Raw genomic sequence first — 23,128 nt, 5'->3', positions numbered from 1 at the left:
GGCACGGCGCTCCCCCTCCGCGCACGCTCGGCTCCTACCCCTCCGGCGGGGCGCCCCTTCGTCCTGCCAAAAAGTTTAGGGCCGCCGGCTCCTGGCGGTAGCCGGGGGGTGCCTTCCCCGGGACACCGGCCGTGCTCGCGTACGCCCGGCGAGGGGGGGGGGCTCAGCCCCGGGCCGCCCCAAAAACTCTCGCCAAGTTGGCGGCGACGGAGCTGCGGGGGGATCGTGCAGAGGACACCCCGTGAGCCGCCCCCGGGGCCCCGACAGGCACCGGGCTGCCCCCCGGGCGCAGCGCAGGTGGCGGCGGTGCGAAGCTTCGGGATGGCAGCGGGATGCCCGGGCTGGGAATGCCACCGGGGGGCAGCGGAGCCCCCGTCCGAGGGCTGCCCCGGGGGGGTGGCTGCTCGGTGCTCGGACCCTGCCCGCTCCGCCCACCCCCGCGGTGGAAACTCCGGTCCCGGCCGCTCTTTCGAAATTCTGCCCTCTCCTCCCGGGACCTGCTGGGAAGCCGGGGCGGGGTGGGCCGGGGGCCGCGGAGGTGCTGGGGGCGGCCAGCCCAGCCCAGCCCGCCCAGCCCTCCCCTCCCCTCGCCCGCGGAGGAGGCTCGGTGCCAGGGCGCGGCGCTCGGAAAGCCCCTGCCTTCCCACTCGGGTTTTCCTGCGAGGAGGGGAACTCGCTCCCAGCGCCCGGGAGCGGGGGGGGGGGGGACCGGGCCGGGCCCTCCTCCTCCGAGTCCTCCCCGGGCTCTGGCAGGCGGCGGGTCGGGCCGGACTGCGGCCGCTCCCCTGCCCTGAGCCGCGGCGTGCCGGAGGCGGCAGCCCGGGGGTGCCGCTCGCCTTCCTCAGGAGCCCGCCGCCGCCGCCGCCCTTGCCCAGCAGGACCCCACCGGCCGCCCCCGGAGCCCCAGGGGCGAGCCGCCCCCAGCCCAGCTCGCCCCGAGCTCGCCGCTTGGGCGAGTGGGTACCCGGCGGGGCTGCGGGTCGCGCTCGGGCTCAGCAAATATTTGCGGGCTGGCGCTGAAAGAAAACTTGAAAGGAAACGAACGCGGTTACTGGCCTCCGGCGGCACTTCCAGCTTTTCGTCCCGCCTTTTTAAAGCCCGTCCTCGGTTACTTTCGGATTTGGATGAATTCAGATAGTTGGAGATGCCGCAAACTAGGCGCTGGGTCGCGGGCGCTGTGGAAATGTTAATATTTAGAGGAGGAAGGCAAGGAGCTGGTGGGGTTGTGTCCCACCTGCCAAGTATCACGCGGGTTTGCAGTTGGGGAAAAGTTACGCGTTCCTGTACAAGCTCCACTTTTAAAAATAAAACTTCTTGCAGTTCGCCGTGGCGTGCTTAAAGAGGACTTTCCCTCTAGACGAGAATAGTTGCAGAAAAAGCGAGCTATTCACATAACTCTAATTGAATGTGCTATTTCTCCTTTTCCCAGTGTCTCAGTTTAAAATGGTGAATTACTCTTATGATGAAGACCTTGAGGAACTGTGTCCAGTCTGTGGAGACAAAGTGTCTGGGTACCATTATGGACTTCTCACCTGTGAAAGCTGCAAGGTTCTGTACCAATTTCTTCATACAAACAGAAGTACAGCCCCAAAAAAGTTCCAAACAACCAGGAAAAAATGATAATTGAAAAATACAGATGTGCAATAATTTGGCTTACTTCTGATGTTTCTTGTTAGTCACATGAAAAATTAACCACCAAAGCATTTATGCTTGGTGAGATCTCATTTGTACAGATGGAAAGAAACAACTTGGACTGGCTTGGATTGGAGCTTTATCACTGCTTTTAACTGTTTTGCTGTTGTAAAGTGATGTAGTTAAAGAACACCTTTCCTTCCTAACTGTCCTAAATATTGATTTTAGTTGATTTATATACATTTAGAGCATTGCTGTTCCTGGAGGAACAAGCGAAAAAGTATCCTCAATACAGATCAGTTTTGCAAAGTCTAACGCAGCTTTCTTAAGAATTTTCATCCTTCAACATTATCATGTAGATTTCTGGAATTATGATGACCTTGCACTTTTTTTTATACAAACTATATACTCTCAGAGCTCATTTGACACAGAGTCAAGTAACTATTGTTCAATTAAATTACTAATTTTGAGAATAAAATATTTGTTAATTTATCTTCAAACATGAGTTGCATTTATCTGAATGATTCCATTATACAGAAGTTTAAACAGTTATGAATTTATAGCATGTCAAATTTGTCATGTAAAAATGTTTTAAGTTCTTTGCAATTTTTTAAGTAATGCACTGTAAAGGAACCTCCTTTGCCAGAACAATGCAATTTAAGATATTTAGTGGCATGGGAAAATTAACTTAGCACATTTAAAAAAAAATCAATGAGAAATGAATAACAAGCACTTATGCCTTTAGCATGCACCATTGGGATGTACATTAGCAGGAGGTATTCTGTATTTCTGTCGTCTTTGCCATAGTGTTCCTACTTATTTCATATACAATTACTTTCCAGGGAACACTTTAGTCGTTTTACAATTATTAAGAAATATAAAAGGAACTGGTCAACCTTTCTACTGCTGCTACCACTGTTAGGGGCACAGGAGACTATAGCCAGTCTTGTTAAGCTTTGACATAAGTGTATAAAAGATACCCCTAATACAGGAAAACCTCTAGAATCTGGTGGTTTTCTCCTGGGTATGGCTCGCTGTAATTTAAAGTAAACCATATAACTTCAAAAGTTCTCAAGTGGTGTATAAAAAATAGGCTACAGTGATTTCTATAAAATAAAATGCTGAAACACTGTTCAAGCAACAGAGGCTAACTTTTGTGTCTGTCATGCAGGGATTCTTTAAGCGAACAGTCCAGAATAACAAAAGGTACACATGTATAGAAAATCAGAATTGCCAGATTGACAAAACACAGAGAAAACGGTGTCCTTACTGTCGATTTCAAAAATGTCTAAGCGTTGGAATGAAATTAGAAGGTAAGCCTTATAAGTTTTGCTCATATTGTCAACTATAGATTAGTTTCTGAAAAATAAGAGGATTACATGTGTTATGATACATACTGGTTTATAAAAATTATGCTATGTATTTATCATGTTTTTGAAGTTGTAGTAAAAGGTGACTTTGTGAGGTCAATGAAATTGTTGCTCTCTAAAAAAAAAATCTAATGAGTAAATGGAAAAATCACTAAAGCCTAGTCAAAACCATAAACTCAAATTTCATATACATATGTTTTGATATTAATATTTTTGAGCTTTTGAATGAAGGGATCTAGATAGTATGGAAATTAGTTTTGCAGCTTTATAAAAAGACTTAATTTAGGTTAAACATGAAATAAAGAGTCCAGATTTTAAAAAGTCATTGTTAGAGACAGTGATCCAATTTTATTTCTATTTTGTCTAGGGTTGTTTGCTTTTGTTTTTTTAATAATATTATCTTGTGATAATACAGCATAAGTGAGAGAAAATACATGTATTTCTCACACTGACTTGCTTTGGGATTAAAGAACAAAATCGCTTAAGTTGTCCTATATTTTTGTGATGCTACACCTCAGATGTTAGCACTAATGAAAGAGAATAAGAATTTTGAAGTATATTTTTTGACTTCATTTGGCTCTCTCAGGTACAGAGAAGAATGAGAAGTGTACAATACCCTTTGAGATAATGGAATGCACAATTATCATTCTGATTAAAATGTGAGACTCATACACAATGAATTTTAACTTTGATATAAAAAAATACTAAAATTCAGATTTCACAGCAAATGGCATTTTTGCTTGACCAAGGACAAGCTTATAAATTCCTTATCCTTAAAATCATACTGAAATTGCATTCACCTGAGACTTAAAGGAAAAATCAGACCAGTAAGGGATAGAATAAACCTTTAACAGAACTATACAGCATAAGCCCCAGTCACCTGAGTTTGGCAACGGAAATCTGTTGACATAACTGAAGATCAACAGAATACTCAGCCTCCTGCAGTCTGATGAATTCAACACTACTCTAATCGCCCACGAGACTCAGCTAGCACTGACACTGCACTAAACATTCTGAATCCCACAGTATTCCAAATTCAAACAGTAAAATAACAGGACAATTGGAATCCTTTTCTCATTGTTGACATAAAGAATGAGGACAATATCTATAACTACTGCTACTTCTAACACCTCTCAATTGCTGGCAACAATACGGGACCAAATTTTGTGCTTCTGCAATTACATGCAATACACCCTAATATTTGTAGGAGTTACATGAGAGTATTTGCAAATAGAATTTGGCTTACAGTTGTTAATTCTAGGATACTTGGAAGGATACTGTGTATACATATTTAAAGTTAATTACATTTAGCAGCATGGTGATTTAATTTTAAATTCCTGCATTTCACTCAAAATCAACATTTAGCAGCAATATTAGAAGCATTTTTACTATAAATGTAAGTATAGTACATGTATTTTTAAAGATACTTTAAAAACATACTTTAACTTCCTTAGCTGTACACCTTTTTATGTACACATACAACTTTTCCTCTATTTAGAAAATCAGAAGAATGTGTACTTCCATAATTGTAAATGCTTGTGACATTTATATGTGTATTTCCCTGATAGTGATATATATAGCCTTAAAGTCTAGTTCATAAATTACCATGGACCAAAAAAAATCATTAAACGTTAAAGTCCTTATGATAATGTACAGCATTATGTGTTATCTAGCATTCATAATAAATTTTTAATGTTCTACTAATCCCTAAGATAAAAAGCTCAAGAACTTAACCTCCAGCAATCTCAGCAGTCTCAACATGTCACCAGGTTGTCAAAGGTTCCTCTTTCAATCTAATTGCCGTTGGGCAAGGTGGGCTTGGTGGGAGCTCCTCACTAGACCATTACATATATACCATGGTGACAGACACTGCTGTGACAGAGACCACCAGTATGATTCCCAAGGCAGCTGTTGAAGTGGATTTGTTTTAATTATTTCTAATTCCGGAGACATTACAAGCCAGAACAGCACCAATAGTTTATCACTTCCACCTTCTACATGGAAGGCGGCGAGCTGACAGCTTTCTCTCTGCATGTTCCAACTGCAGCTAAACATTTCTGTAAAGCTGTTCAGATACCTAGATTTTTTTTCCAAGTTTTACACCAATCTGAAGAGAATCCTCAAAAGAAAATATTTCCTTTTTTGCCAAGAAAAACATATTCCCCTTTGTGACTATTGAACATTTCACAATTTACGTTTCAGATGTTTTGCTGCAGTGGAAGGCAGTAACGAAATGACTATAATGAGACAATGGGGTCCACTGGATACATCTCAGACAAATTTTGGACATCAGCCCTTGTTTCTTAAGGACATAGTAGCTTGACGTAAAACCAAATATACATTGAGATCTCCACATGATCCCATAGCAGGTGTGAAATTCCTGTAGCCAACCATTGTGTTTGTCCCTGTCTCCTAATCAATGTAAAGAGCAGTTCTTTCATGTTAGTGACGTGCATGTGATATTTAAATTACCTGAAAAAAGTGACATTTAATAAATCTTTTTTTTTCTTCAGGAATAAAAGTGCTACTTTGAAATTGAAAAAAAATCATGGAGTTACATTTTTACATTTCTGCTCTGTCCTACTATGTTTCTTTAAAGCTTGTTGATTTCAAGTTTTCGTTACGATTTACTTCCTTCTCTCCCCTGACAGCTGTGCGAGCTGACCGAATGCGTGGCGGTAGAAACAAGTTTGGACCAATGTACAAGAGAGACAGGGCACTGAAGCAGCAGAAGAAAGCTCTTATCCGAGCAAATGGACTTAAACTGGAAGCCATGACTCAGGTGATCCAAGCAATGCCAACTGACCTGACAATATCCTCTGCGATCCAGAACATCCATTCTGCCTCCAAAGGCCTACCTCTGAACCACACTGCCTTGCCTCCTACAGACTATGACAGAAGTCCCTTTGTAACCTCTCCGATTAGTATGACAATGCCACCCCACGGCAGCTTGCAAGGTTACCAAACATATGGCCATTTTCCAAGCCGTGCTATCAAGTCTGAGTACCCTGACCCTTACACTAGCTCACCAGAGTCAATAATGGGATACTCATACATGGATAGTTACCAAACAAGCTCACCAGCAAGTATTCCACATCTGATATTGGAACTTCTCAAGTGTGAGCCAGATGAGCCACAAGTCCAAGCTAAGATCATGGCATATCTGCAGCAGGAGCAAGCCAACAGAAGCAAACATGAGAAGCTCAACACATTTGGGCTTATGTGTAAAATGGCTGACCAAACCCTCTTCTCCATTGTTGAGTGGGCTAGGAGTAGCATCTTTTTTAGAGAACTTAAGGTAGGTAACAATCTTACATTATATTCAATTAAGAACAAAAGATAATTTTTACAATGTTGTACTTTGAGCAAGAGAATATGGTTTGTCTTTTTCCCCAAGCATCTCTAATTTATTTGGCTTTAAGTAGACAGATTACTATGAGGAGAAATTTGTACTTGTCTTCCATCTGAGCCTGTAATAAGCTGTATCAAAGAGATTCAAGTTTCAGTTAATCTCTTCTGTATTTTGCTACTTATCACAATTGTTATTAACCTCCATAGGGGCTAGCATGAATTTTACTCCTTCCTTGTCATCCTCTCTCTCTGACTTGTATTCCGAGCTGTAAGCATACCTGTTACACCATTCTACACTCATTTACAAACTTATGTTATTATCTCAAGTAACACAGAAAGGAACCCTATTTCTGCCATCTACGTAGACTCTATGTGTATGTCCATATTGGAATATTAACTTTCTCATTGGGATATTAACGTGTGTGTGCACGTGTGTGTAGTTAGCCATGAAGGCTAAGTCCTAAGCAGGGTACACACAGAACAGAAAGCAAGGAGGAAGAAATTACCTTAAGGACTTCTTTTGGTTCTCATCACCACTGATACATTGGGGATTCCTGTAATCTATACTGGCTACAATGACCTTTAGGTGCACTAGGAAGTGGGACTACCCAATAAATCCTTATGCACAGCTCTCTGGTGGCTAGAAATTCCCCCATATACATTCGAGATTATTCATTAAGGCAATTTTGTGGTTTGTTGTGGTCAGCTCTGACACAGAAATATTAAGCCAAAAATTTGGAATCAGACAATAGAGAAACTACAGTTTTTAACCACTCAATGTAGAAGTTAGCTCTGGAATGAATAAAAGATCCATCTCAAAAAAAAACACACCACAATAAGATAACAAATGTAAATTACATCTGAATTTCCCTATTACATTGCCAGTCACTGAATCTCCTCCTGCAACAGGGAGATGTTTTTTGCCACAACTATTTGCTGCAGAACTCTGTAAATTTGTGACCACCCATAACTTCTTAGTTACTCTTGTGTAATGAAGGGAAAATAATACAATATCCAAATACAACAATTACTGTAGAAGTTCACTGAGAAGTGAATCTATACGTATCAAGCACAGAGATCTCATTAATCTGCAGTCAGGATGCTTGCCACAACAGAATTTCTATCATAACCATAATGATGCAGAGATGAAATAAAGCCCATGATTGCAAGAAAAGCTGTGTATGTTGTATATACAATGCCAGCTTCTCTCAGACTTTTCCATACGAATAGTTGCAGGAACCATTATAAGCTCAGCATAAAGAGAAATAAGGGACAAAGCTTACTCAGAGGGGAAAGAAGTTGGATTAAAAAGTGGAGAAAGCTGTCACATCTTAGTTTGCTATTTGCTTTTTATAATTTTTTAGTAAGCTATGCTGCTCGTTTTAAGTAATTTAATGATTAGAATTACAACACGATATATTTCCAAGAGACTATGTCCTAAAAATCAGGGACCAGATCTTTCAGCCCATACAGTACTTCAGTCTGGAGTAACCGTTTTAAAAATTACTGAGATTTGCAGAAGATACTGTTCAGTGTAAGAATTTTAAGTTAAGATCTGCCTTAAAAATCACAGGTATGATACAAGCGATAATATGAATAGATACTTAAGCAACATTTACTTTTTGTGGTTCTGCTGCTTCATCTGTAGGCAAATTTCATATGCGTTCAACATGCTATGCTGGTAACAGTTCTAGAGATGGTCTTCACCTCCAGCCTCAGGCTGGTTGATATTCTTCAACTAACACATGCTTACTACTACAGACATAAAAGACAAATGTTTTTCATGAAAGTTTTGATCAACTGCTCCTAACTTTGGTAGTATACATGTACTACCACATATATACAGACTTCTAGAAATACGTATGTTCTAGAAATTCACTACATACGAAAATGGCCAGTGAACTTTTTCCACACATTTGTGGGAAGCATCAGTTTCATCATATATTCGTACCCCTATATATACATATATGATTTTTAATTGGACGAGCTCTACTAAACTGCACAGCATTCCAGAACAATGTCAACACATTCGGAAATCCATCATTTAGGGACTGGATAACACAACACTAAGAACTTTAAACTTCTCAACTTCAAAAACGTGAGGTTCTCAAAACACATTTAGATTAGACTCTACATTGTTGACAGCATCAGGTAACACCATCTCTTAGCAGCAGAGAATCAGAATTAAACAAAGGATTTCCAAACCTTTCTTGAATATGATCCTCTTCTGTCCATCCATGCTGTCAGCTCCTTCTGATCAAGGTAGGAAAAGCAGCTATTTCAGATTGCTCTGGAGGACATGAATACCTGTGGGAATTAAAAAAAAAGACCTAAGTAAATGACAGATTTTAAATGAAGAAGGAAGGGAAGAGGCAGTTGTGAGGAAGAAGCAACTAGATTTTCAAATCAGCTAACTTTGTTCCCTATCTACACACAGCTGAGAAGCATGTATTTGCTTGAGAAGACACTTTCCTATTATTCCTACTTGTCTACACAAAGACTACATCTTCAGATGTCTTCCAGATAAGATTGGTGCATTAGCAGATCTGAGACTAAATTTTTAAATGACACAAATAATGAAATAACAGAGAAGTATACAAAGGTGGTTCATATGAAATTCAGAATGATTTTGTAATGACAAATGATTTCCTTGCACAACTGGCTGTGAATTACGGAACAGTATGTACACAGTTCTCTTCTGTATCCTTTCGCTTCGTTCTAAAGAAAGAAATGTGTAAGACTAGGTTTAATTCATATAAAAGGGCAAACATTTTCCTTTCTCTTAGAGATTTGTAGCTAACAGAGTTCAGGAGGTATCGAAAGGGAGGAGTACATGATGAAAAAATGCTGTCCCAGACTATCAGTGGTTTAAGCCACATTTAGCCTAGATATACTCTAAAAACAAACAGAAACAGTGAATTACAGCTTTAAAGCTTTTTCTTTTCTTTCCATTTGTCTGAAAATTGATTTTTTTAAAATCTCAAGTGATACTAGATGTTTTAAAACAACTTTGTTTCATGAAGCTTTTATCAGTATATGTTTATTACAATTTTCACATCTGTTGCTCTACAAATTGTCAACATGTCTTTTGGAATGTGTTAGGCATATAGCATATACAAAGTCAAAATATTCATCAGCCAGAACTAGCTGCAACATTTCACAGAACTGTACCCTTATCTGAGTTTTAAAAATATGTAATGTAATGCTTATACTTGCTAAAGAGCAAGATCCTTCTACATTCATATTGGATATCAGAAATTAACAGAAGTATTAATGAACCAAACTAGTCAGGGTGAGTACCAATGCCAGAGCAAGATCCAAAGCAGACAGGTGCAATCTAGTAACTTTGACTTGAACACCTGCTAAAATCTCAAACATACATCTATCTAGTGAAATCAGGGTACTCTGTCATTAGAAATTACATGAGAAATTCTCCTTTTGACTACACATAATGCTTACTTACTGATCAATAGAAATGTTTCTGTATAGTTCTTTAGACACAGATGAAATAAATGTGCCAGTAAAATGGTGAAGAAGGCCTTTGTTGGCTATTTTGGAGTTGCTGAAAGCTCAGTAAATATAACAGAAAGATGTATCCATCTTATCCTTAGCTATGAAAACTGAGGAATGCCCTGGGGATGCTAGATTTGTACCCAGCTGTCTTAGTCAGGTGAAAGGTCTTTGTACAAAGCTAAAAAGAAAATATTGCAAGAGTTTCTAGAGTCCAAAGGTTACCTGGCCCCAAGAAAGGATGCAGACAGTTCCAGTGGACTGGTCTTTCCTCATCAGCTCACATCAGGGAAAATTCAACAACTACTTCCAAAGTATTCCTCAACCCATAAAAGAAAGCTGTATGCTTGGTGCAGAAGAAAACAGAACCTGCACTGGAAAACGGTCCTCAGAATACTTTCTTGTGGCTGAGGATCAGAAAATTCACTAAACATTGATAATTACAAAAAAGGGCTTAAAGAATTTGTGACTCACCAAAAAAAAAAAATCTACCTTGACTTATTTGGCTATTTTAGCGAGGATGTCATAGGTCAAAGTACTATGTGAGCACAAACCCAATTAGTGAATGATTGCAGGAAGGGCCAGCATACTTCACATTAAAGAAGCTCATCCTAAAACTATTCACTGAGTTTGCAAATTGATTTAGACCATTCACTGATGTCAGACTGTATCAGTTCTGGGACAGACTCCTTGCTATAAGTACAAATTTGTCTATGCTTGCATTAGCTGTAAACGTGGCCTTCAAAGAAACAATGGTTTAACCAGACATCTCAAAAGGATCCTATCTTGCAGGACTTCTACTGTACAATAGAAACAGATGTTTTGGCAGCTAAAAAGCAAACACATGCCTAGTTTTGTATTACATATCCCTTGTAAGCACAACTACATTAGCAGAGTTTCAAATTGTTTCTTAAAGCAGTACAAACTTAATGTAAATAGGGTCAGCAGAACTACTGGTGTCTCTCGTAATATGTGTTTAGATAGCTACAGTAATAATAATACTCAATACATCATGGTTAATTTCAAACTTCAGTCTTCATGAAATTAAATGGCAAGAAATGCACAGAAAAATAAGAATTTTCAGTACAGAAATTGAATTATTAAACCAGATAAATACAGATTAGGGGAAAAAATAGGGGGTTGGCATTTTTTTTGTTTTGGTGTTAGTTTTTTTTTTTTGCGAACAAGTATCAGTAATGGAATACCTTAAAAGTTCTTTTTCAGGGTGATGAAAGCTTGATACATTATTTAGACTTAAGTAATCAAAGGCAATTTGATAACTTCAAGTGCTTTTGGACTTTGTAACACACATTTATCAGGACAGGAAATGTAACTAACATAGCTGATGAAATAAAACTGTAGTGTTTTTTCAGTCAGGGAAGCAGCCAGAAACTGAGGTTCAAGATTGCCCTTAGTGTCAGTAGTCAGACTAGAGAATATGCTGTCATATGTAGTTACTGATTTTTAGTCTGGTTTGAGTGCATTTGGATCTGAAAAACACATCACCATTTTCCTCAAACATTAAAAAAAACGTTGGGGTAAACAGAAAAGTATTCCTCTCACACAGCTAACATTCTTTGCATTAGAATCATTAATTTAACTAAATACCCTTGGATTGTGAAAGACAAGTGTTCATAACAAGCATGTTTTGTTTGAAGTGTGGAAAGACAGTAAAACAATTGCTATGGAAAGAAGCCTCAGCACAAAAAAGTGTTTAATGAAGCACGGGATTATACCTGCCACCCTACTGAACCTTGTAGGGGAACACTCTGTTAGAAGTTAACTTCATGATCATCTTCTTGATCTCTTCTGAACAAAGTACGTGACTAAATGCAGTATTTCAGCATACAGGCATGCCATTTTGTAGCCTTTCTAAACAGCTTGTTCACTGCTAAGCCTCTGGCACTTTTTCTAGGGGTAAAAAGACAACATTCTCCTATGTCCATTCATGTCAAAGCTGTGTACTTTCCTGCTATCAGAGGTGACAACATCACATGGTGGAGTCAGATTGAATTCAGTCACCCTGGATTTAGTTACTTTTCCATCTCATGTCTGATGTTCAGCATCAGGCTGAGATTATGCAGTCATGCTTCACACAGGTAATTTTTTGTTTGTTTAAGTCCTACAATTGAGTGGATTTGCCATCATGCGTTCACTGTAGCAAATTTACACAGGCTCCCATGAACAGCCATGATGCAATAACAGTGTTTTATTATTTATTGTAGACAAAAATTTGAGGGAGTAACAATTCCAAAAGTTGTCCAGCCCATCCTAATGCTAATAACACGAAAAGATGTAATAGGCTGTAGCATGGCCGTGGGGAGTTCTGTAGCTACAGCCACCCCTGCCACACGGCCTGAAGCACACACCGCAGCCTTTACAGAGGAGGGACAAGACACACTTGCATATTTAGCTGCAAGTTGGAGCCATATGATATAAAAAACAGAAGTTTAACATTACAAGTTACTTTTTTTCCTTCAAAAGTGTAAGTTCCCAATTAGAAGCACAAGATAGCAGTGAGCTGCGCCAGTAGAAAGATTAACTGGGTGCACTACCAAATGCATATCGCATTGCTGTAGGGCAGTATGAAGACAATGCTGTTCAGAGCTCACATGTTATGATTAGTCCAAGATAATACTAAATCCTAATAATTAAAGTTGTACTGATGTTACTATAACCTATTGTATTTTCAGACCACTACTTTAAACTGTTATTTTCTGCTGTGATGATTTGATATTTTTGCTAAATGCTAGAGAGAGCTTTACACATTAAAAGCAAAGAAAAAAACTCCAATCTCTTGGAAAATAATGATGTATTTCAAATTTTGCTCAAGATTGTCAGTTTTATTGGTAAAATGACAGACTTTCATTTGCAAAGAACTCTTTTCCATGTTTCTGCCACAAAAATAATGCCATTTGCACCACCACCACCACCCTTGAAAATTAAGGCATTTCTTAGAACCAGGCAATAAATCTTACTGTGGGAAGAACATAACTCTACTTTGTGGAAGTTGTTCATTCACATCCAATGATTTTGTATGATACATGTATCACTCTGATACAGTGTATGTGTTTATTACTCTTATATTTCTGAAAGTTTGCCTCTATACCAAGGCTGTTTAGATTTAACAACATTCTTCTGTTAACCTGTAGACTTTAGGATCACCTGCAGAAAGGATGAAATCCCAGCCATAATGTTGTCACTTACAGATTTCCTATCAATCCTTCTAAAAACCTATAATATAAAATCATGTTATTTTATAATTTCATATATAAAGATAAGCTGCTCCACATCAAGGGATGATCACCTTTATATATACAGCACTGTGGAGTCAATAGCTTACATAATCCACTCAGCTCTAGGCCTGAAAAATACTGACAAAACGATAACAGAAGTTGAGAAAAGGGTGATTTATGAAGAAAGATTAAGAGATTCAAGTTTCCACAGCTTGATGAAACAACAAATACAGCCATATAATAACCATGTAGAAGCACAACACCTGAACAAAACAGACTTCAGCCAGTGAGGAACTGCGCTCTACCTGTGGAAGCAGTAACAAGATGGCTTCCGCAAAATCCAGTCAGACTCATTACTGGAGAAAAGGCCTAAAGCTGAGAGCTATCAGGTTGTACTTTCAGGTTGAACACTCAAAAAACAGACTGAATGCACTCTACAGCCTTATAGTCACAGAAGCATAGTAAAATACTTAACTCTTTTCCACTTCTGATATTAAAATTATTATGAAATTATTGTTTTACAGCTACATATTGAAGCAGTAAAAGTCAGGGTAGACTGCACTAAAACTTCTTAGTCTGGTATTTCTCAGCTCTAGACTTCAGCCAGTGTGCATTAACAAGGAGATTTTCAGCTATCTAAAACAGAATAGCCTGCTTCCTTCCAGGGAAGTATGTCATTTTATGGTACCCAAAAACACGGCCATAGATTTTTTTTGTTTGGTTGGTTTTGGTCATATATCAAGCTATCACAGTTTGCTCAATTTCATAGCCTCAAGTTACAAGTATTTGAATCCATGCCAGACTGCTTTTAAAAGGAAGTAAAGATTAATTTCATGCTCTGCAAATAAAATGTAGTTGTTTATTTTCTCCACTACAAGCAAAGATGGAAAAAAATCAGCCTCAAAAAGGGTGAGTTTTGGTACAGGAGGAAAGCATATTTCAACAATTAATTTAAATCTGAGAGCAATTCGGGAGATAGTCAACTGAATAATAAACCTTTGGCTTGAACTTCATTACAGACAATCCAAAGGTAACGACTATGCCCAAAATCTAGTACTCTATTAAATGTGTACAGTACAAAAATTTTATTAAAGTGACATACAAAGTGCCTATTTCAGCACTCCCACTTTGCCCCACACCTGGATGGAAAGATCAGTTAAAAGCAAACTGAAATGTAATATCACTATCTTTAGAACAGCTTTTAGCAGTCTTCCGTTTGTTTTTTCTTCTAATAAGAATCTTCCAAATTACCACATTTCCAGCCATTTCAGCACACTAACAGAAAGCAGCTTTATTCAGACTAAGTCACAACACACTGCGCTTACACTCTATCCTACCCCATCAGAAAATTGACATGAAGCATTTGCATTTTTGCCCAGTGGTTATTCCTTTTAATACGCTAAGCCTGGTACCTACTACATACTTCGAACTGCTGGCTCTCTCCTCCAGGTCTTCAACTTGGATGAGGGCAGGGGGCACGCACTGCTCTCCACACACAGAAACCAGCAGGCACTACTTCTCACAGCCACTGGGCACAAGCCTGCTGCCCCACGCACCAACCAGGGCAGGTCTCAGAGGGCTGCAGGGACAAGGGACAGGCCAAAACAAGGAGGCAACTGAAGTAGCACTTAAGAGAAAAACCCCACGAGGCAACCTAAAGGGGAACATGGCCTCAGCTGGAGCTTAAATGGTGCCACAGATTGGGGCCAGGTGGGGCCGTTAGGGCCTGCTGCAGGCCTGAGGGCCCTCTTGCACCAGGCTGGGGAGCCTGCCCCACCTGCTGGGCATCAGCACCTAACGCCAGGTGCAAAACCTAAAAATGCTGTGAGCTTAAGGGTCATAGCTCAGCCTCTTCCATACAAGTGTTTTCTCCCTGCTCTCAGACGCTGTGCCATGTTCCTTTTTTTTTTTTTTTTCTCTGAAATGGTTTTTATTTGCTGTTTCGAATTAAGGACTAAAAGTTGTAGCTATTGCCATTAGTACAAACATGTTTGTAGAGCAACTACAGCAAATGAAAGGGCAGGTATAAGAGAGGATTGAGGAAAACTTGGAGAGATAAACCATGGTTCCAGTATGAAAATGAAGCTATAATTTCATATGAACACCCGCAATGTCTTTTTTCCATTTCTGTAGCTGGTAGATGTTCAGTTCCAGGTGGTTAGGTAAACATCAGGGCAGTCCAAGCAGATATATATTCAATATTGTCCTTTGGAAACACCACAGTCATTAAAGCAACCATTACAGACACAAAAATAAATAAATAAATATACTAAGATACAAAATAATCATACTGCCATGAAAAAAGAAAGAAATTTAATTTTGTCTAATTCTGGAATTGTCTGTCATACACATCACTTAGAGATGGAAAGAAACTAAAATCTGTTTTCAGAAATTCAGAAATAGAAAAATGCTTTTTTATATCTAAATACAGCTCTTCATTTGTTGAAAGAAAAGTTACTTTGATATTTGTTGCTAAATAAAATCTTGGATCAAGTAATTTTAATTTAAAAATTAGTTAAGGCAACAATAAACACAGGAAATATACATGAATAAAGTGTTCTAAAAGTCAGGCAACTCTTTTAAGACTATAAATATAACCTAAGCAAGGCCACTATAATTAGCAAAGGGTGAACAAAAGAAGACATCCAGAAATAGATGGGGAGGGGGGAGGTTGGGAGGGTGAAATGTCTTGGTTAACCTTATTCAAGTGTTCTTTCCACAGCATAGGAAATGGTTCCAGCTAGCTCATGAGTTCTGTTCGTATTAACTGATTTTTAAAAGGACATTTCCATGTTGTCTGTATGCCAAGGAAATTCTTTTACTGGCATGTTTGCTGAATACAGGAAACATCATCCTGACTAAGTGACACTGGATGTGACGAAGAATTGTGTCTTTATTCTGGTGTAACAGTCAGCACCCTCTGTTTGTCTCATCTGGATACCTTTCAGTATTTATTGGGGAATACTTACTGCAGTCTTGCAGTTTGTCCTGAGTAATGAGCAACGTCAGTGACTGATGGTGCTGAGTCATAATCCCTTACCACTCTAGAAGTAAGTTGTTGCAGCCCCTTACGGGAGGTAGTGCCTGGGCTGTCCGGTCACGCCCGAATCCACCTCATCCATCTTAAAAGTATGGGGAGAGGTGAGTAACAGAGCGCTGGGAACCATATTCCTCTCCACACGATGCCCAGAATTCCCTGTGCACCTACAACCACTCTCTCTCCTAAACAGGGAGCTGAAGAAGTCAGTCCTGCATATAGTGATTTTCAGCATAAGTCAAGTTGTGCTTATGGGTCCTGTATTGCTTATCGGAAGAAAACTTTACTGAAGATGATGAGAAATTTTTCCAAATAAGTAGTGCAAGTTAAGATATTGAATAGCGTATTTCCAGTTTCACTTAGAGCAACTGCCAGTTTCCTGTTTTCTTCTGTAGAGCTGCCTGGGTCAAGTGTTTAAGTTTCATTTGCTACGTGCTATTTCTAAATCCTCTTTTTCTTATTTATTGTCTCTTCTTTTCCTTTCTCTTTCTTGGGAATTATATTAGTACCACAGTCACTATGCCGGCAGCAGTAACTGCAGTTATTTGTGGCCATGGGCTGCACTGACCCACAGTGAGATCTTCACCAACACTTGGTGTGCTTCAGTGACACTCCCTAGTACTCCTTGTGCATACTTTTAGGAAACTGTGAATTTCTTTGAGATGAGAGTTCAGAGTGGATAGTTCAGAAAGGCCTGCAGTCTCTGATCCATCTTGCTACTCCCATAGCTCAATAAAAATCACCCCAAAAAAGGCCACAGAAGTAGCTAATCCAAACTCTCCTTCAGGTAGCAGTGAAATCATCCAGGGAAAATAACGAGAGACAATTGCCCAAAGTCTCCAGTTCTGCTCCCACTTGTCTGTGTAGTTTTAGGGCATAACAACCATGACATTTGAGAGAATTGCAGGAGATGGTAGGGATGCAGTAGAAAGGCTGCTAGGAGGCATGAAACTAAATTAGGTGGTGGTACAAATTATCTAGTGTGCAAGTGGAAGCCAAGACTAATGTCGTAGCTGATGCCCAGGTCACCCTGGTCTAAAATAGTTTCAGTTTCTTTTGTAACCACTCCACAATCCCTGATGATCCTTCTGCCTATGTATGGACAGAAAAGAAGGAGACAGAAAGACTCTCAAACAAATACTACTGGAGTATTGTTTTGATTGGTACATATGTACTGATATTACACTTATGAAAAGCAAGATCAGGCAATTTTCTGCCTGAGACCTAGAATTTCCCAACGGTGTTTCGCATATTGGCCACATTGTTAAGATTCTACACAGACTTCCTACTCTTTGAAAAATCCAAAATTGCTATAAGGAATAGCATCAAAAAATATTTTTCTGATGCAGGACTTGGACTGTTTATAACAAAGGATAAGTAACAACTGCAACAATAACAACAACAACTTTAAGTAGATATATGGATGTGGCGATTATTTTACTTCGTTGAGACCTGCCGTTCTTAAGACACATAGGTTCTTATTCTGCAGGTGTGGTCAAGGACAAAGCTCCCTTCAGACTAAGAATGAATTTTCAGTGAGAGTATTTGCATTGGGAAGTGTTACAACTCAAAATGAGTGTTTATATGGCTAGCTCATATGAGGACATTGAAAAGCATTTATTTTTCATTTGCATCTCTCTCCTTTAAGGCACAGTCTTCTCTTCACCAGCGGGAGCTCCACACGTTTTGCCTTTGATTCCCCTCCATGCTGGCCACTCTAATTAATATAAATTTTGGTGGAGTTTCTCTCTTCCTCTTTCTCTGGAAAAGAGAATCTTTTTCAGCACTTTTTTTCCGCACTGGCTGATGTACTTACAGATCAGGTGTGGGAGCATTATCAAACTGGCACTTACCGCCTATCAAGAGTATATCTTCATTTCTTCTCTGTCCCTGCCAAAGCAGAACTTTCCTCCAAACCAAATAACAAATGTTGGCATAACCATGAAAAATATGGCATTGATCATTCTAACAGTCACCTCATTTTTTGAAAAAAATTACTTAGGTCTTTGTGTTTTGCTTTATTTTAACAGTAATAGTTTTAGCTAGCTAACACAGTCTTTCTCTATAAGTTGCTATCATAGTACCTTGGTGCAATAAATGTGAATTAGAAAAGATCAGTTATTTCTTCAAGACCAACATTCCCTAGAGCCGCATTGTGCAACCTATACTAAACCTCAGTCTGCTCTGCCTGAAGTAACCGTGCTTTGGATTTCATGGGTACTTTGTATAGGGACACAGCCTACCTATTGAGCAAGACTGGCAGAATCTGGTACTTTGTTTGCCCTGCTGCTTGTTTTATTAAAAACAAACATTTGACATTTTGATCTCAGACTTGCATACCTGCATATACTGAGGGACGCAATGAACAGGAGCCACTTTTCTCCTTCTTCATAAGAACTATCACATGTGGGTTTCTGTGCTAACATAACCCTCCTTCCAATATTTCAAAAGATACAGAACTTCCCAGCATGATGATAAAGTTTTCCTGTGTTCCAATAATAAAAGTTGAACGTACCAGTAATTTCCAGTTCCTCTGTGGTCGGGCAGCCTGTGAAGACTAACTCAGAAGTACCCAACCTGCAATATCAGTGTGGGAGTCGGAAACAGATGTTCACTGGACAATACAATTTGTTGTCACTGTCGATACTATATGGCACTTTTCCCAACAGAAATTGTTTGTAGCTGGAAAAGAATGTAAGGAATGATTCATGCCCCAAATTACCATGATTATTTTTAAATGTTAAATAGCTCTTGTTTTCTTTTGTTTTAAATGACTAAATGATGGAGGCATAAGGACTCAAAAATGTAATTAGTTGGATTTGTAGTATCTGTGTAGTATTTCAACCAATTAAAGTCTTTTTCATCGGCACAAGACATATTATATTATCAACAAGAATCAGCTTTTCTCCTTTAGAGTGAAGGTGCTGTAACCTTCTAAAGTATTTGATGCTCAGTATTTAATTACATAAAAAGCACATGGCAGCAGGTAAATGGGACAACACATTTTATGTGTATCTGAGAATGTTTATTTATAAAGGTTATAATTTATTACATTAATATAATAATATTTTTCTAAATATAATAACATCTTTAAGTAGTTTCTTTATGCCCTGGAAATTCTAGTAGGCCATTTGGACATTCAGAACTGATCAAACACTCAAATGAGAAAAAGCCTCTCAGAGTAAAATATAATGCCTAGTCTTGATTTCCAAATTTCATGAATATTACAAAAGTAGATGCACTAGATCGTGCTCACTGTTAAAGGCAATGGATTAGGCTAGGTGCTCTTCAAATTAAATATTAATTTTTCAGGGATACATCAAATATATATTATTTAAAAAAAAGGATGTAGAAGTGAAAATTCATAAGTGAAAATTTCATAAGTGAAATCAGGCCTAAATACAAATGAATATATTCAGTAGGAGTCTCAATGAGAGCTAAAGATCTGACTGCCAGAACCCTTGGATACATCACCTATATCTTACATCAAAAAGTAACCCTCCAGATATTTTCAAAAATGAAGACATCTGGGATCTGAATTGGAGTTCACTGAAAGGAGTGGCAGAACTTGCATATAGTTGCTAACTCTTGTATCACTGGCAGGCTTCCTTTAGACATACAAAAAAATGAAAAGCTGTGCGTAATCACAGGACTCAAATGATTTTCGCATTGTAAAATCAAACAACTGCCTTATTTTTTTACAAAAAAAAAAAAAAGTGGTAACACTTCACAGTAATCTTTATATAATAATAATTTTACATTTACTATGTTTACTGTTGCAGTGTTCTGCAACAGAGTAGTTTAATGCTCTTTATCAGGCTCATGTCAATGACATTTTCAGCAGTACATTTCTTTTTAACTACTGCAATGATTTAGCCTCAAGTCCCAGCCATAGTTCAACTTTTTCATGCTTTTGGATTTAGTGAATTGTGAAATACTTTAATAGTGGAACCATATCCCTTCAGATGATTTTGCTTGAATTCTATGAAAAATTTTCAAAGTCAGCCTGTGATAAGACAGAATGAAATTAGCTGATTGGGTAGTGTGTAGCACGTGTAAGTGCTGTGCTGAATGTTTGTGTGTGCTTGCATATGTGTATTTTTATATATATTCATGGATTAAACTGAGTTTTTCATCAACTAGGTGTTGGCAAGTGACAAAGTGATTTAGGATTAAGACGGGATTTAGGCTGATCTAGCTACAGTTGTATTTCTCATTTCATCATCATGCCTGGGACACTGTGACAGTTGTGTGGTTTTCTTTTAATTTATGAAATAGACAAAATTAAATGTCCATACCAGACATACCATTAGGTTTTGGGGAGTGAAAGAGAAATACTGCATTAGGTCTTCTTCTTCTGTCTGCACCCAGCAGAGAAGTCCTGAATGTAGAAAACAGCTGGGAAACTTCCTATACAGTACACAGCTTGAAAAATGACTTCAAGTATTTTTTTAAAAAAATCAATCTGATTAGGCTTTATTTCAAATGACTGCTATTCTGGTTCTGTAGTATGTCTCTTGGTAAAATACGAGTCAATACAGATGTTGTGTTATCTAGGTGCATTACATCATTTTTAATACTAACTCTACTTACATTGTAACTGGCATGACAGTTGAATCCCAGTAAATGTTTTAGACTTCGAAGGCTTCTTATTGCAATACCAGAGAGAGAATGTGCTCATACAAGGTTTTATTACTACTTAGCATTTAAAAAATTACTAGCTTAAAACAGACCCTTTTGCGAAGGTGACTCACCATTTTTGATGTTACAGATTGCTACGTGTTCGTTTTGATCTGCTGAATGAATTCTGCTCTCTGCTGTCAATTTACATCTAGCTATCATTTTGGAAAAGAGCAGCTTCTTGAGCAAACAGATTTTGACGTTTGTATTGTAGGGAAGATTTGAGTAGAGAGGAGAGCAAACGCGATGGCTTCAATTAGCAGGAGCGCGGCCCACCCTCCGGCAGGCAGAGCAGGCAGCGCGGGGAAGGCAGGCGTGCCTGGACCGCCGCTGCCTGCACCAGAGTTAGTTAGAGCGCTCTGAATCTCATCTTTTGATCTCGGGCGATATTTTTCTCTGTTATGTCACAGAGGTCACCTGGCTCATGTGTGACAAACTGCCTGCATAAGTCACAGTGCCAGTGGCAGAGATTTGTAACCATGTCCCTGGTCCATTGCCTTTGAATTATTTCACAGGCCCTCTGCTTTACATTTACACTCTGTCGGAAGATGAACAGGGGAAGGGAGTAAAATCAAGGGCAGGGTCTCATCCTGAAGGACAAGGGGAAACAGGTGGAAGGTTAATGGCCCTGGAGCGTATCCACAAGCCTCTCAGGCTTGATATATGGGCCTCAGGCCTAAAACGGGCATTGGCTTTCAAAGATATATTATTTCATTTGAGGAGAGACATTCTGGAGTTCCTGCATTTGTCTGCTGATAGATGATCCTCTGTCCACAATTGGTTATGGCGTGTGAGTTTTCCTTGGGCCTGCTCCCGTACATAAAAATTTTGCTGAGCTCTCCAACCTTTCACATGCCTTTAAGAATGGGACGTGTGCAGGCCTTTTGGCAGGCTGCTGGATTTTTGTTGCTGCTATTTTCGTAGTTCCTTTTGAACCACGAGGCAAGTGGGGGATGAAAGACACTTCTGTTCATTCATACATAGCTGGACAGGGGTGGCCTCGCGGGGAGAACATGGGGGAGAAGAAGATGTCAGGAATCAATTATGCATGTGTGTGTCTACAGCCCAGACGGAAGCCGGCCTGTCTAATCTGCTCTTTTACGCTGACACATGCCCATGTAAAGATAAAAGCAGGAAAATCATGTATGTGATTTTTACAACCTCTCATTATATCTTGTTTTCACATGCTTGAGCTCATAGGAAAGAACAAGAGTAGTGATCCTATGCCCTTTTATCAGGGTCCTCGCCACAGCAGTTACATCAGGCACCTCCAAAAAATTAAATGCTACTGGCTGCTTCATAGCCAAGCTGCTGAGGACCCAGGGCCGGATAATGCCTTCTCACACACTGAAAATCTCTGATGGGCTGAGACGAGCAGGGTTAGGTGCAGAGGTCTGATGCTGCTGGCTGCACTAGGGCTGTGCTCAGCACAGGGTGCAACTGGCAGGGATGCAGCACCAGCACGATGTGCCATGTACGGTTCGAGCAGGCAGCCAAGCGTGAGTGGAGCAGCCTGGTGGCAAAGGGCTGGTTCAGAGAGGGAGCGAGTTCTGCATGCACCACCCAGCTGGCACTCCCACAGCATCCTCAGTCCCAGCACAACCGCACGGTGTCACAGAAAATCTGGTTAAAAAACAGAGTTTAAAAAAGAATTAGAAACACTTAATGTACTTTATGGTTTAATGTACCCTACTTAACAGCTTGTTAACCAAGTTGTTCCTTTGATTTTATAAATATACTTGTAATAACTGTTACAGGATTGCATTTCTAAGACCCATTACTTGATGACAGCATGATTTAAGGAAAGTGGGGTGTATATTTTTACTACATATTCATTTAGATTTGTTTTAATAACAAATAACTGTTCAGTTTCAGTGGATATATTTTGCTTGAAAGAATTCAACATGAGTTATATTTAAATATCTTCTGGCTTTACCTTTTTTATTTTTCCTGAAGGCATACCACTAAAAAAGCAAAGAAAACACAGTATAACAAGATTAAATATATTGTGCTTTGCTTTTCTCATTGTAGAATTTGCACTTACATAAATAAATTGTGTTAGTAGATTAAATTTAAGCCTATCTCATGTCTCAGTCTGAAATTGTAATTGAAATGTTGTTTCACTAGTATGTTATTTGAGTAATTAGGTTTTGCTGTCATTGAACCCAACTGCTAAACCCACAGCACCTTGGTGTGAGCAGGATCAGGAGCATGCTGCATTTCAGTCAGTCTCTGTAGAAAATGTCCTGTTGTAATGCAATTATTCTCTCTTCCCTTAGTGTCCTGCAGAGTTTAAGTTAGACAAGTGAGCT

At 39.3% G+C, this 23,128-nt stretch overlaps 1 protein-coding gene and 1 long non-coding RNA gene across 4 annotated transcripts in view; one reads left to right on the top strand and one right to left on the bottom strand.

The window, feature by feature from the left end:
* NR5A2 (nuclear receptor subfamily 5 group A member 2) overlaps nucleotides 1-23,128 on the top strand; it is an 81,892-nt gene that overhangs the window by 727 nt on the left and 58,037 nt on the right. The window contains exons 2-4 of the mRNA XM_040566206.1: nucleotides 1,430-1,548; nucleotides 2,804-2,945; nucleotides 5,654-6,300. Of these exons, the coding sequence (XP_040422140.1) occupies nucleotides 1,430-1,548; nucleotides 2,804-2,945; nucleotides 5,654-6,300 (908 nt within the window). The remainder of the gene's footprint in view (nucleotides 1-1,429; nucleotides 1,549-2,803; nucleotides 2,946-5,653; nucleotides 6,301-23,128) is intronic.
* On the bottom strand, nucleotides 6-14,739 carry LOC121074293. 3 transcript variants are annotated; one of them, XR_005822250.1, is made up of 4 exons: nucleotides 14,523-14,739; nucleotides 8,559-8,660; nucleotides 6,083-6,165; nucleotides 6-1,563 (listed from the first exon to the last, which is right to left on the bottom strand). It is a non-coding gene; the product is annotated as an uncharacterized LOC121074293 (long non-coding RNA). The 3 variants fall into 3 exon arrangements; XR_005822251.1 differs by having other exon boundaries at nucleotides 6-1,490; XR_005822249.1 differs by lacking the exon at nucleotides 6,083-6,165 and having other exon boundaries at nucleotides 7-1,490.

This window comes from Cygnus olor, chromosome 8 (genome assembly GCF_009769625.2).
Source record: "Cygnus olor isolate bCygOlo1 chromosome 8, bCygOlo1.pri.v2, whole genome shotgun sequence".
In the NCBI taxonomy this organism is placed as follows: Eukaryota; Metazoa; Chordata; class Aves; order Anseriformes; family Anatidae; genus Cygnus; species Cygnus olor.
This window is presented reverse-complemented; position numbering and strand designations above follow the sequence as displayed.